The sequence below is a fragment of the Dipodomys merriami genome, unplaced genomic scaffold, assembly GCF_024711535.1.
Source record: "Dipodomys merriami isolate MVZ:Mamm:240054 unplaced genomic scaffold, mDipMer1.0.p SCAF_92, whole genome shotgun sequence".
Classification (NCBI taxonomy): domain Eukaryota; kingdom Metazoa; phylum Chordata; class Mammalia; order Rodentia; family Heteromyidae; genus Dipodomys; species Dipodomys merriami.
The window spans coordinates 420,279-435,559 of NW_027206535.1; the positions used below are offsets into that span (position 1 = coordinate 420,279).

At 43.9% G+C, this 15,281-nt stretch overlaps 1 protein-coding gene across 2 annotated transcripts in view; it reads left to right on the plus strand.

The window, feature by feature from the left end:
* Window positions 1-8,603, plus strand: part of LOC138821618 (U4/U6 small nuclear ribonucleoprotein Prp3) — a 34,345-nt gene extending 25,742 nt beyond the window's left edge. For both annotated transcript variants that reach the window (XM_070014049.1, XM_070014051.1), the window contains 2 exons: window positions 1,849-1,910; window positions 8,243-8,603. In XM_070014049.1, coding sequence (XP_069870150.1) covers window positions 1,849-1,910; window positions 8,243-8,389 — 209 coding nt within the window. In that variant the 3' untranslated portion in view covers window positions 8,390-8,603. The remainder of the gene's footprint in view (window positions 1-1,848; window positions 1,911-8,242) is intronic.
* Window positions 8,604-15,281: the final 6,678 nt, after the last annotated feature.

Here is a 15,281-nt window from a genome sequence, read left to right on the forward strand (position 1 = left end):
TTCTGTTTTGTTTTGTTTTGGGGGTTTTTTTTAGTGGTGGGGCTTGAACTCTAGGCCTGGGTGCTGTCCCTCAGCTCTTCAGCTCAAGGCCAGCACTCTACCACTTGGGTCACAGCACCACTTAGGGTTTTCTGGTAGTTTATTGGAGATAGAGTTTCATGGGCTTTCCTGCCCGGGCTGGCTTTGAACTGTGAGCCTCAGATCTCAGCCTCCTGAGTAGCTAAGATTATAGGTGTGAGCCACCAGCACCCGTCTCCATCTGTTTTTTTTTGTTGTTGTTGTTGTTGATGTTGTTTGGTTGGTTTGTATTTTCTCAGTTCTGGGGAATTGAAAACAGGGTTTTGTACTTGGTAGGCAAGTGCTCTACCACATGAGCCTCATCTTTGGTCCTTTTGCTTTTAGGTTTTCAGTTAGGGTCTCATTTCTTGTCTTTTCTTGGACTTAGATTGTCCTATCTCCCAGTAACTGGGCTTGCCACTACAACTGGTCTGCATTTTCCCCATCTTTGACAGCATGAATTAGCTTTTTGTTGTTGGTGGTAGTGGTGGTCATAGGGCTTGAACTCTGGGCCTGGGTGCTGTCCCTCAGCTCTTCAGCTCAAGGCTAGCTCTCTAGCGCTTGGGCTACAGTTTTCTGGTTTTCTGGTGGTTTATTGAAGATAAGAGGCCTTTCCTGCCTGGGCTGGCTTTGAACTGTGATCTTCAGATCTCAGCCTTCTGAGTAGCTAGGATTACAGGCATGAGCCACTGGCACCTGGCTATAAATTAGCATTTAATATCCTCAGAGAAACTTATTGGAGATTTTTTTTTTCAAGATTACTTCTTGCTGTTTTTCCCAGGCTGGGTGTCAGCTCATTGATTCCAACAATCCTCTCACATTAGTTTGCCCTGGAGCTACGATTACAAACACATAGCACTATATTCCACTCAACCTTACATTTCTTTTTTTTTTTTTTTTTTCCTTTTGGTCGGTCATGGGGCTTGAACTCTGGGCCTGGGCGTTGTCCCTCAGCTCTTTAGCTCAAGAAGAACACTCTACCACTTGAGCCACAGCACCACTTAGGTTTTCTGAGTGGTTTATTGGAGATAAGAGTCTCAGTGACTTTTCTGCCCAGGCTGACTTTGAACGTAATCCTTAGATCTCAGGCTTCTGAGTAGCTAGGATTACAGGCGTGAGCCACCAGCACTGGCTTCAGCCTTACACTTCTTTCTTTTTTTTAATGTTTTTTATTTTGAAAATACTGTACAGAGGGGTTACAATTACATGAGTAAGGTAAGGAGTACATTTCTTATCAAGCATTATAGCTTCCTCTGTTTTTCTCCTACCATCCCTTCCCTTCCACCTCCTCAACTATGTTCCCCCTTCCCCCCACTCCCAGCCTTACATTTCTTGACTTTACCTAACTGTGGCCCTCTTGTACTTACTGTCCTTAAAGTACTTAAGGTATACTTTTTTACTGTAACTGACACATACTTTTTTTGTTTGGCAAATGTTAAAGACATTTATACTTGGTTTATTCACCCTCCACCATTATCCTTGAGATTATTTTTATCATGTTAGCATCTGTAGCCTGGCTCACCAAATATCTCTCAAAAATTTTTTATTATTGACTGCTTGTCTTTAGTTCCTTATTCTAAGTATATAGCCCAGCTATACTGAACATAGTAGATAGACATAGTAGTAAATGTTGAATTAAAATCCTTCCCTATTTGGAGCTTCCAGTCTAATATAGAAAATAAAGATTAGCAGAAAAGAATATTTGTAATTCTAACATATGGGAAAAGGTGGCAATATGTGTAAGTATTCGAGTGGACTTGAATACTGATTTAGCTATATTGTCTTTTCCAGATGATGAAGAGTCTGATGAGGAAGCTGTGAAGAAAATTAACAAATGTGTATTAGTTTGGGAGGTAAGTGACAATCTTTAACTATTCACCACCTATAATCTTAACTACTTAAGAGGCTGAGATTGAGGATCTCAGTTTGAAGCCAACCCTAGACAGCCAGATTTGAGAGCTTTTATTTAACTAGCAAAAAGCCAGAAGTGGATGTGTGGCTCAAGTGGTAGAGTGCCGGCCCTGAAAGAGAAAGCTAAATGATAGTGAGAGGCTCAGTACTGGCACAGACAGACTGACAGAAAGACAGAAAAATAGAATATTGTGAAAGGGTAAGGCTAGGGATAGCTCAGTGGTAGAGTACATGCCTACCTGGGTTTGATCCTTAGTACCTGAAAGAAAAACAAGTAGGAAAGCCAGGTGCTAGTGTCTCAGGCCTGTGATCCTAGCTACTTAAGAGGCTGAGATCTGAAGATCATGGTACAAAGCTAGCCTGGGCAAGAAAGTCTGTGAGACACTTAACTCCAATAAACTACTGAGAAAAAGCAGAAGTAGAGCTATGGTTCACGTGGTAGAGCCCTACCCTTGAGGACAAAGAGGCTCAGGGACAGCACCAGGCCTTGAGTTCAAGCCCCAGGACCAGCAAAAAACAAAACAAAAAAAAAGTGAGAGGCTAGGAGACAGTCCTGCTTTTATTAGTTACAATCTGAGTAAAACACTTAGGTCAAATAGTGTTGTCATATCTGTAAGATATGGATATTATTTTCTTCCCTGTTGTCAGGTTTTTATTTTTTGAGAAATAATGATAGTGCTTATTAAAAAATGTGACTAAATTGATCTTCAGTAGATCTTTTTTGCACTTGTCCATTTCTTTCATCCTTGAGATCTTAGCATATCAATATTGTTTTTATTCATTTAGGTAGAATACATAAGTATCTTCTGGAGTTTTGTTTTGTTTTTTTGTGCTGGTCTTAGGGCTTGAACTCCTGAGGGTTTTTTTTTGTTTGTTTTGTTTTTGTCAGTTATGGGGCTTGAACGTGGAGTCTGGGCTATCCCTGGGCTCTTTTGCCCAAGACTAGGGCTCTACCATTTTTTGTTTATTTATTTATTTATTTATTTATTTTTGGGTCCGGTCGTGAGGCCTGAACTCTGGGCCTAGGTGCTGTCCCTTAGCTCTTCAGCTCAAGGCTAGCACTCTACCACTTGAGCCACAGCACCACTTCCAGCTTTTTTCTTTTTGCTTATGTGGTGCTGAGGAATCGAACCCAGGGCCTCATGCATTCAAGGCAAGCGCTCTACCACTAAGCCATCTTCCCAGCCCCCGGCTCTACCATTCTGAGCGATAGCTTCACTTAGAGCTTTTGGTGATTAATTGGAGAGATAAGAGTTTCATGAACTTTCCTGTTGGGACTGGCTTTATACTGCAATCCTCAGATCTCAGTAACTAGGTTAACAGGTATGAGCCACCAGCACTTGACTTCTCTGAACTTTTTTGCTCAAGGCTTGTAACTCTACCACTTGAGCCACAGTTCCACTTCTCTAGTGGTGATTAATTGGAGATAAGCGTCTCACAGACTTTCCTGTCTGGGTTGACTCCAGACCAAGATACTTGGGTCTCAGCCTCCTGAGTAGTTAGAATTACAGTTGTGAGTCCCCAGCACATAGCTTTTTCTGTATTTATTATTGTTATTATAAAGGTGATGTTCAGCTGGGCACCGGTGGCTCACACCTGTAATCCTAGCCATTCAGGAGGCTGAGATCTGAGCATCTCGGTTCAAAGCCAACCCCAGGCAGGAAAGTCCCTGAGACTTATCTCCAATAAACCACTAGAAAACTGGAAGTGGCGCTGTGGTTCAAGCGGTAGAGCACTTGTCTTGAGCTGAAGAGCACAGGGACAGCGCCCAAGCCCAGAGTTCAAGCCCCATGACCCACCAAAAAAAAAAAAACACTCAAAAACCAGAAGTGGCACTGTGGCTCAAGTGGTAGAGCACCAGCCTTGAGCTGAAGAGCTCACAGACAGTGCCTAGGCACAGAGTTCAAGCCTCATAGCCAACAAAAAAAAAAAAGGTGATGTACAGATTGGTTACAGTTACATAAGGTAATCAGTACCTTTTTTAAAAATTCACTTTTAAAGGAGGCTTTTTTTTTTCTATCTTTTCTTTTTTCTTTTTTTTTTTTGGCAGTCATGGACCTTGAACTCAGGGCCTGGCCACTCTCCCTGAGCCCTACCACTTTGAGCCACCTCCACTTCCAGTTTTCTGGTGGTTAATTAGAGATAAGAGTCTCACTGATTTTATTTCTTGGGCTGGCTTTGAATGGCGATCCTCAGATCTCAGCCTCCTGAGCCACCAATACCTGGCTACAAAGGTGGGATTTGTACATTTCTTTTTGGACAGTGTTACCCCTTCACTGGATCTCTCCCAGTTTTTCTGTCCCATATCCACCCTCTTCTGTTTTGTAAATGTGTTTGTTACTATTGCTATTAACTCATTTATTTTGAATGTTGCTCTATTATTGCAAAAGCACTACAGGTTATGAAGATTAAGCAAAGCTTTATAAAACTGCAGGTAAGCCACACCAGTGGTTAATTGGAGATGAGTCTCAGACTTTCCTGCCCAGGCTGCCTTCCAACATCGATTCTCAGATCTCAGCCTCTTAGCTAGGATTAGAGGTGTAGCCACTGGCGCCTAGCCAGTTGCAAACTATTTTAACCTCTTACCCTCTTTGTTAATACAACCCTCTCTTACTCCATGACAGTCCGTTTCTCTTTACTTGTTCGCCATTTCATTTTTTTTCCTTCTTTTTTTGGCCAGGCTTGGGGTTTGAACTCAGAGTTTGGGCTCTGTCCCTGAGCCTTACTGTGCTTAGGGCTAGCACTTAAGCCACAGCACCACTTCCAGCTTTTTCTGTTTATGTGATACAGAGGAATCGAACCCATGACTTCATACATGCTAGGCAAGCACTCTACCATTAAGCCATATTCCCAGCCCTTTATTTTTTATAGGTAATTGGAGATAAGAGTCTTAGAGACTTTACTGCCTAAGCTAGCATCAACTGATCCTCAAGTCTCAGCCTCCTTCCTGAGTAGCTAGGATTGCAGGTGTGAGACCAGTGCCTAGCTTCCATTTCTCTATGGCTCAGTGTCTTTCACTAAGGTTCTTTATGATGTTTTCATCTATACTTTGTAGTACAGAATTATTTACTGTCTTTATCCTTTCCCTTCCTTCTCCAAAGTAGTCCCCTAATTAGATCTATGTTTTATATTTATCATATATATGAATGTACATGCTCATGGATATGAATATCTTTTAGGAAGATCTTTTTTTTTTTTTTTTTGGTCCAGTCGTGGGGCCTGAACTCTGGGCCTGGGCGCTGTCCCTCAGCTCTTCAGCTCAAGGCTAGCGCTCTACCACTTGAGCCACAGCGCCACTTCCGGCTTTTTTCTTTTTGCTTATGTGGTGCTGAGGAATCGAACCCAGGGCCTTATGCATGCAAGGCAAACGCTCTACCACTGAGCCACCTTCCCAGCCCCAAGATTTTTTTTTAGGAAATTGCTAACAATAATTTATCACATTCATGTTTTATCCCAGATCTTTTGATTTATACATATAAATTTCACATAATCCTACTTCTCCGTCTCATAAATCCCTACTTATGTATTATTTCTCATTTTCTGTTTTGAAAGCCCTCAATTATCTCATAGCCAAATGTTGATGGTTCATGCCTGTAATCCTAGCTACTTAGGGGGCTTAAGGATCACAGTTCAAAGCCAGCCTAGGTAGGAAATATTCTCAAGACTTTTATCTCTAGTTAACCACCAAAAATCAGGAAGGATAGCTATGGCTTAGTAGAATGCCACCCTTGAGTAAAAAACTTTTAGAGATAGCACCCAGGCTCTTGAGTTCAAATCCAGGACTAGCACCCTCCCCCCAAAAATTATCTCAGGAAACAAACCATTTTCTCCTCCTTTATAGAGTCTTCCTATTGAATGTTCATTAAGATAGTACTTCTCTTCTCTTTTTTTTTTTTTTTGGTCGGTCATGGGGCTTGAACTCTGGGCCTGGGCGCTGTCCTTCAGCTCTTCAGCTCAAGGTGAGCACTCTAACACTTGAACCACAGTGCCACTTCCTGCATAACTAGGATTACAGGCATGAGCCACTGGTGCCTGGTATTAGAAATATTTAGTAGGAAAGCAGAGATGAATTTGGGCAATGCACTGAGGGAATCAACAGGTTTCTCTCTTTCCTTCCTTTTCTTTCCTTCCTCCCTTCCTTTCTTTCTCTCTTTCTTTCTTTTCTTTTCTTTCTTTTCCTTCCTTCTTTCCTTCCTTCTTTCCTTCCTTCCTTCTCTCCCTCCTTCCTTCCTTGCTTTGCTTTCTTTACTTTTTTTTATTGGTCATGGGGCTTGAACTTTATGCGTAGGTGCTGTCCCTCAGCCCTCAACTCAAGGCAAATGCTCTACCACTTGAGCCACAGCACCACTTCTGGTTTTCTGGTGCTTAATTGGAGATAAGAATCTCACACCTTTCCTGCCCAGGCTGGCTTTGAACCGTGATCCTCAGATCTCAGCCTCCTGAGTAGCTAGGATTACAGGCATGAGCCACCAGCACCCAGAACTTTTTTTTTTTTTTTTTTTTTGGTCAGTTGTGGCCTGAATTCTGAGCCTGGGCACTGTCCTCAGCTCTTCAGCTGTAGATTAGTGCTCTACCACTTGAGCCTCAGCCCCACTTCCCATTTTTTCTGCTTATGTGGTGCTGAGGAATCGAACCAAAGGCCTCATGCATGCAAAGCAAGCACTCTACCACTGAGCCACCTTCCCTGCCCCCCCCCTTTTTTTTTTTTTTGATTGGTTGTGGGGTTTAAACTCAGGGCCTGGACATTGTCCCTGAACTTATTTGTTCAAGGCTAGTACTCTACCACTTGGAGCCACACCTGGCTGGTTAAGTGGAGATAAGAATCTCAGATGTTCCTGCCCCTGCTGGCTTTGAACCACATTCCAAAGATCTCAGTCTCCCAAGTAACTAGGCAGTTGACTAGACATGAGCCACTAGTATCTGTCAAGGTAGTACTTTTTTTAAAGTCAGGGGCTTGAGCTCTGGGCCTGGGCGCTATCCTCAGCTCTTCAGCTCAAGGAGAATTCTCTACCACTTGGGCCACAACACCACTTCTGGTTTTCTGAGTGGTTTATTGGCAATAAGAGTCTCATGGATTTTCCTGACTGGTCTGGCTTTAAACCTCGCACCTCAGATCTCAGCTCCTAAGCAGCTAGGATTATATGCATAAGCTACCAGTGCCTAGCTGGGAAGCACTTTTCAAAGCACCTCACTACAATAACTAATGCTAAGAACTCAATGGTCTTCAAAATGTTAATAAATTTTGTAACTTTTTTTGGCTCCAAACTAGGACTTGCTCATTAAGGGACAGTCAACCACCTGAGCCATACCTCCAACCCCACATGTAACCTATTTTGTATTTGTGCCAGTCCTGGGGCTTGAACTCTGTCCCTGAACTTTTTTGCTAAATCTAGTGCTCCACCACTTGAGCTACAGCTCTGATTTCTGGCTTTTTGTGGTTCATTATAGATAAGAGCCTCACAGACTAAGACTGGCTTCCAGCTATGATCATCGTTAATCTCAACCTCCTGAGTAGCATGAGCCATTGGTGTCTCCCTACATGTAACCTTTTTTGGAAGGGGGAAAAAACGTGAAATTCTGTCTGGGTATAGTAGTGCACATCTGTAATCTTAGCACTCTGAGGCATTCTCTACCTGTTCTCAACAGAGACCAGCCTAGTTTACATAGCAAGATTTGGATTTTTGGGTTTTTTTTTTAAAGGACTGGGGAGCTGGGCGCTGGTGACTCACACCTATATCCTAGCTACGCAGGAGGCTGAGATCTGAAGATCGTGATTCAAAGCTAGCCCAGGCAAAAAAGTATTTTTTGGGGGGGTGGGGGGAGGGAAGGGTCGGTTGTGGGGCTTGAATTCTAGGACTGGGCACTGTCCCTGAGCTCTTCAGCTCAAGGCTAGTACTCTTATCACTTGAGCCACAGCGCCATTGCTGGGTTTTTCTTTTCATACCATACTGAGGAATCGAACTCAGGACTTCATGGCATGCTAGGCAAGCACCCTACCACTAAGCCTCATTCTTGGGCCCCTTAAGACTATTATCTCCAGTGAACCACTGAAAGCTGGAAGTGGCACTGTGGCTCAAAGTAATAGAGTGCTAGCCTTGAGCAGAAGAGCTCATGGACAGCGCCCAGGCCCTGAGTTCAAGCCCCATGATTGACAAAAAAAAATAAAAATAAAAAGGACTGGGGGCATAGCTCATGTGGTAGAGTGCTTGTCTAGGAAAGGGATCCTTAGTTCAGTCAGTCCTCAGTATTTTGAAAATACTTTTCTTTTTTCCAGGGTACAGCTAAAGACCGGAGCTTTGGAGAGATGAAGTTTAAACAGTGCCCCACAGAGAACATGGCTCGAGAGCATTTCAAAAAGCATGGGGCTGAACACTACTGGGACCTCGCACTTAGTGAATCTGTGTTGGAGTCCACTGATTGAGACCACTGCAAGCCCTGCCTCTCCCCCTTGCCTTTGTCTCTTCAGTCCTACCCCGTACGCTACTTCCCAACCTACCCCACTTGTGTGTGTGATTGCAGAACTGTGCCAAGCAGACATTGGGGCAAATGGAGAATACTTGGCTCCTTTTGCCCAGTCAGCCTGGTGTTACTCTTCATTCCCCATATGTGCATATGATTAAAGAGTTATTTTTAAATTTGGCATGACATTTTTCACACATTCACAGATATTAGACTTTAAGTTTCCAGATTATCTTTTTCTAGACTCCTAGAGGTTTTTGACGTCTAATGGACACGTGTGACATCTTCCTAAAGCAAGATGTTAAATAATCTGTGCAAGATTATAGCCAGTAAGTGGTGGTAATTAGGTTGGTTTGAAGCCTAAACTAAGCCACTAAGTATATACATTATTATTTGTAAAATGAGATGTAAGAAGCTCAGATGAACCAGGCAATGATGGTTCACACCTGTAATCCTAGCTACTCAGGAGGCTGAGATCTGAAGATTGTGGTTTGAAGTCTAGGCTAGGCAGTCCATGAGGTTCTTTTCCGATTAATCAACAAAAAGCCAGGAGTGGAACTGTTGTCTCAAGTGGTAGAGCAATAGTCTTGAGCACAAAAGCTCAGGGACAGTGCCTAGGCCTTGAGTTCAAGTCCTGGGACCAACACAAAAAAAGTTCAGATGTATTCTGTTTTATAAATGGACTGTTAACACTGGAATGCATTGTGAACTTTAGTAGTTTCTTCCATTATCTATTTCACATCTTTTAAATGTCTAGTTATTTCACTATAGAGAGTTTGGGAAAGAGTTTTTTTGTTTGTTTTTTTGTTGTTGATTTTTTGGGTCCAGTCGTGGGGCCTGAACTCTGGGCCTGGGCTCTGTCCCTAAACTCTTCAGCTCAAGGTTAGCGCTCTACCACTTGAGCCACAGTGCCACTTCTGGATTTTTTTCTTTTTGCTTATATGGTGCTAGGGAATCGAACCCAGGGCCTCATGCATGCAAGGCAAGCGCTCTACTACTGAGCCACCTTCCCAGCCCAAGAGTTATTTTTTTCTTGGAGTACTGTGATTAAACTCTGAGCCCTGATTGTGTTATGCTGGGCAAGTGCTATACTACTGAGCTACATCCCCAGCTGTTTTTTTTTTTTTCTGACAGTACTGGGGTTTGAACTCAAGGCTCAGCTTTATTCACTTGTGTGCTCAGCTAGTTCTCTATGTGGCTGTGTGTGTGTGAGAGAGAGAGAGAGAGATGGTATTGGGGCCTGGGTGTTATTCCTTAGCTTTTTCCCTCAAGGCTCACTACCATAAGCTGCAAGCCACACCTCCACTTCCAGCTTTTTGCTGGCTAACTGGAGATAAGTCTGGAATTTAGCTGCCTGCCTGGCTTCACACTGAGGTCTTCAGATCTCAGCTTGCTGAGTAGTTAGAGCCATTGCCACCAGACTCAAAACTTTTCTTTTTTTTGCTGGTATTAGAGTTTGAGCTTACCCGCTCACTTTTTATGTTCAGCTGTCCTGTATCACTTGAGCTATGCCGCTAGCCCCCCCCCTTTTTTTTTTTTGGCCAGTCCAGGGCTTGAAGTCAGGGCCTGGGCACTGTCCCTGAGCTTTTGCTCAAGGCTGGCATTCTACCACTTGAGCCACAGTGCCACTTCCAGCTTTTTCTGTATATGTGGTACTGAGGAGTCGAACCCAGGACTTTGGATTCGATTAGGCAAGCACGCTACCAATAAGCTGCATTTCCAGCCCCTATCACTGCTTTTTTTTTCAGTTGGTCATGGGCCTGGGCATTGGAACTTGGCCTGGGCACTGTCCCTCAGCTCTTCAGCTCAAGGCAAGCGCTCTACCACTTGAGCCACAGCGCCACTTCCGCTTTTTCTGTTTATGTGGTGCTGAGGAATCGAACCCAGGGCCTCATTGTGTGCAAGGCAAGCACTCTACCACTGAGCCACCTTCCTAGCCCTTATCACTGTTTTTTATTGGTTATTTTGGAGATGGAGTATCTCAGACATTTCTACCTAGGCTGGCTAAAAACAAGATAGGTCTCAGCCCTTCTTGAGTAGATAGGATTAAAAGCTTCAACAACCAGCAACAGGCTGCCTAAAAACAGCTTTTGAAACTTTCCAAAGTCATGTTCCAGTAGCTCATGCTTATAATCCTAACTCAGGAGATTGAGATCTGAGAATTGTGGTTTGAAGCCAGCCTCAACAATAAAATTTGTGTCTCCAATTAACCACTAAAAAGTGGGAAGTAGAAGAGTGAAGTGGTAGCCAGTCTTCAGCAGAAAAGGCTTAAGGACAGCACCTAGGACCTGAGTTCAAGCCCCAGTGGGATCACACAAAAAATGAGAAAAATAAGGGCTGGGAATGTGATCACTCAAGTGGTAAGGTGTTAGCTTTGAGCAAAAGAAACTGGGTCAATGCCCAGGATCTAAGTTCAAGTCCCAGGACTGGCAAAACAAAAGTAAATTTACAAGGAAACTGGGCATCAGTGGCGCACCTGCAGACTTGGTGGATAGTAATAGTCCAGGCAGAAAAGTCTGAGGCTGGGACCCATGCTCATACATGAAATCTTAGCTACTCAGAAGGGTAAGATGTATGCATTGTGGTAAGAAGCCAGACCAGGCAGGAAAGTCTATGAGACTTTTGCATCCAATTAACCACCAGAACACTTGAAGTCACTGTGGCTTAAAGTAGTAGAGCACAGCCTTGAGTGATAAAGCTTAGGGACAGTGCCCAGGCCCTGAGTTCAAACCCCACAACCACTACCACCAACAGAAAAAGTCTCAGAGACTTAAGCTCCAAAATAATACTGAGGCCAGACTGCTGCAGGTGTGGCTCAGGTGGTCAAGCTTAGAGAACAAGCGGAGTTCAATCTTGGTAATGGCAAAAAGAAAAAAAACACATTCACACTCCAGAAATGAAATAGAGATTAAGTCTAGGAAAACATCTTAAGAGATTTGTGTGAAGACAATTACAAAACTGATGAGAAATTAAATGTCAAAACATTACATGTGGGGCTGGGAAGGTGGCTCAGTGGTAGAGTGCTTGCTTTGCATGCATGAGGCCCTGGGTTCAATTCCTCAGCACCACATAAGCAGAAAAAGCCGGAAGTGGCGCTGTGGCTCAAGTGGTAGAGTGCTAGCCTGGAGCTGGAGAGCTGAGGGACAGCCCCCAGGCAGGCCTTGAGTTCAGGCCACATGACCAGCAAAAAAAAAAGAAAGAAAAAAGCTGGAGGTGGTGCTGTGGTAGAGCGCTAGCCTTGAGCTGAAAGAGCTGAGGGACACCGCCTAAGCCCCGTGACCGGACCCGCCCCCCCCCCAAAAAAAATTACACATTCCTTGAATGGAAAACTCAATTTTGGAAAGATAAAATTCTTCCCTACTTGATATCTAAATGTAGTGGCATTCCCAACTAAAACTGCACCAGGTTACTTTATGGAAATTGATGGGTTGAAGCCACATGCTGATGGCTCACGCCTGTAATCCTAGCTACTCAGGAGGCTGAAATCTGAGGATAGCGGTTCAAAGCCAGCCCGGGCAAGGAAAGTCTGTGAGATTCTTATATCCAATAAACCACTAGAAAACCGGAAGTGGCACTGTGGTTCAAGCAGTAGAGGCTCGCCTTGAGCTGAAGAGTGCAGGGACAGCATCCAAGCCCAGAGCTCAAGTCCCACGACCGACAAAAAATTTTTAAAAAGGGCTGGGAAGGTGGCTCAGTGGTAGAGTGCTTGCCTTGAACCCATGAGGCCCTGCACAGCTAAGGACATAGTTACTAAACTAGAAAGACAGCCAACCACTTGGGAAAAGATCCTTACTAGCAATACATCAGACAAAGGCCTAATAGCTAATATATACAAGGAACTCAAGAAACTAATCCCTCCTAAATAATAGTCCAATTACCAAATGGGCAAGGGAGCTAAGAAGAGATTTCTCAGAAGAGGTAAGAATGGCAAAGAAACATGAGGAAATGCTCACCATCCCTGGCCATAAAAGAAATGCAAATCAAAACAACCCTGAGGTACCATCTTACCCCACTTACATTGACTAATATTTTGCTTTTTTTTGTTGTTTTTTTGTTTCTGGTCTGGTCGTGGGGCCTGAACTCTGGGCCTGGGCATTGTCCCTCAGCTCTTCAGCTTAAGGCTAGCGCTCTACCATTGAGCCACCTTCCCAGCCCCTAATATATTTCATCTTAACAACAAATGCTGGTGGGGATGTGGAGAAAAAGGAACCCTACTGCACTGCTGGTGGGAATGTAAACTAGTACAACCACTCTGGAAAGCAATCTGGAGGTTCCTTAGAAAACTAAACCAGACCTTCCCTATACCCCAGTCATACTACTCTTTGGCATCTACCTCAAGCATCATGAACCAGGATATGATAAAGACACCTGCACATCCATATTCATTGCCACAGTATTCACAATAGCCACGATATGGAAGCAACCAAGGTACCCCACAATAGATGAGTGAATCCAAAAACTGTGGTACCCATATACAATGTAAATTTATACAGTCATCAGAAAGAATAAAATAACATCATTTACAGAGGAACTCAACTGAATAATTCATGTTAAATAAGATAAGCCAAACTCAGAGAGACAAATGGTACATGTTCTCCCTGAAATGCAGAAGTTACATCTAAAATGCACTGGGATATGACAAAGTACACAGAATTCTAGGTACTCACATACAGTGAGACCCAAAGAGATAGGAGAGGATCACAAAGGTGCAATACCCAAGCTCCTCCTCATATGTATATAAAATAATATACATACTGAAACAAACTTCAAAGATATGGAAACAAAGGACTTTTTTCTTTCCTATGTCTCTGTATTCTTTACTTATTTATGGTGTACTTGTGCACATCTTGGAGCGGGGGTGGGGGGAAGGACACAGGAAAAAGGGTGAAAAGTGCAGTAGTGGAGTGCACTGGACATTGATGAAAATATACTATGCAACTCGTGGATGGAGATGAGAGGGAGAGGATGGGAGAGAATAAGGGAACTGATGACACTATGTAAAAGGAAATGTACTTATTACCTGACATATGTAAAGGTAACCCCACTGTATGTTACCTCTAAAAGAACAATTAAAAAAAAAAGCTGGGTGCTGGTGGTTCACACCTGTAATCCTAACTACTATGGAGGATGAGATCTGAGGATCAAAGTTGGAAGCTAGTACCAGCAGAAAAGTCCACGAGGCTCTTACCTCCAATAACTACTCAGAAAAAGGTGAAAGTGGCACTGTGGCTCAAGTGTGGCTCAAGTAGAGCACTAGCCTTGAGCAAAAGAAGCTCAGGGACAGTGCCCAGGCTCAAAAAAACCTGCAGTAAAAGACTGAAAGAATGTATTATAAGTTGATGCAGCAGGAGAAGCCTGAAATAACTGAACATGGACCTAAAAAATATCTAGACCCAGCTATACCCTTAAAAATCAATTCAAGGAACCCAGCGTCACTGGCTCACACCTGCAATCCTAGCTATTCATGAGGCTTAGATCTGAGGACCACAATTCAAAGCCAGGCAGGGCAGGGAACTTCACGAGACTCTTATTTCCAATAAACCACTCAACTGTAGGTGACATTGTGGCTCAAGTGGTAGAATGCCAGCTTTGAGCTGAAGAGCTGAGGGACAGCACCCAGGCCCAGTGTTCAAGCCCCACAACTGGAAAAAAAAAAAAAAATCAAGAGCCTGTGGCTCACACCTGTAATCCTAGCTACTCAGGAGGTTGAGACCTCAGGATCACTGTTCAAAGCCAGCCTGGGCAGGAAAGTCTGTGAGACTCTTATCTCCAATAAACCACTAGAAAACTGGAAGTGGTGCTGTGGCTCAAGTGGTAGAGCGCTAGCCTTGAACTGAAGAGCGCAGGGACAGCACCTAGGCCGAGAGTTCAAACCTCACGACCACCACCACCAACAACAACAAAAAAATCAAGGGCTCAGAATGTACATTTAGTGGTAGAGTGCTTGCCCAGCATGCACAAAACCCTGGGTTCGATTCTTCATACCACCTACACAGAAAAAGCTGGAACTAGCGCTGCAGTTCATGTGGTAGAGTGCAGCCTTGAGCAAAATGAAGCTCAGGGACAGTGCCCAGGCCCTGAGTTCATGACCCAGGCTTTCCTGCCTGAGCTAGTTTCAAATGCTTAAACACAAATCAAAGGCTCCTAAATAGCTAGTATTACAGTTGTGCACTACAGGTACCTAGTGATCTCTGAGTAATCTCTAGTAATCTCTGAGGCTCAGAGATTAAGAGACAGAACCAAGGCTCAGGGAAGGCTCATAGCTAAACAGTAGGAACCAGAAATAAGTTGTCTAGAGCAAAGATGCTACTCATGATGGGAACATGTCCTAATATTTGGAAATATTGTAAATTGAAAATAAATTGAATACACTGCTATCCTCAGATCTGTCTCCTGAGTAGCTAGGATTACTGGCAGGAGAACCAGAGCCTGTCACATTTATTTTTTTGGGGGGGAGGGGGGGTAGTGTTGCTGAATGGAACACAGGGCCTTCTGCTCTTCAAGTATGGTATTTTTTTTTTTCCTTTCCAGTTCTGGGGCCTGAACTCTGGGCCTGGGCACTGTCCCTTAGCTCTTCAGCTCAAGGCTAGCGCTCTACCACTTGAGTCACAGCACCACTTCCGGCTTTTTTCCTTTTTGCTTATGCGGTGCTGAGGAATCGAACCTAGGGCCTCATGCATGCAAGGCAAGCGCTCTACCACGGAGCCACCTTCCCAGCCCCCCCTGAAGTCCAATCTTAAGTGGCAAAAATGGCCACATCCTACTATCCTTTCCTCGCTTGGAAAATTTCACAAGGAAGTTTTTCCGCTTCATTTCCTCATCTGCTTCCCCATCCTATCACCCAGATGGCCGAG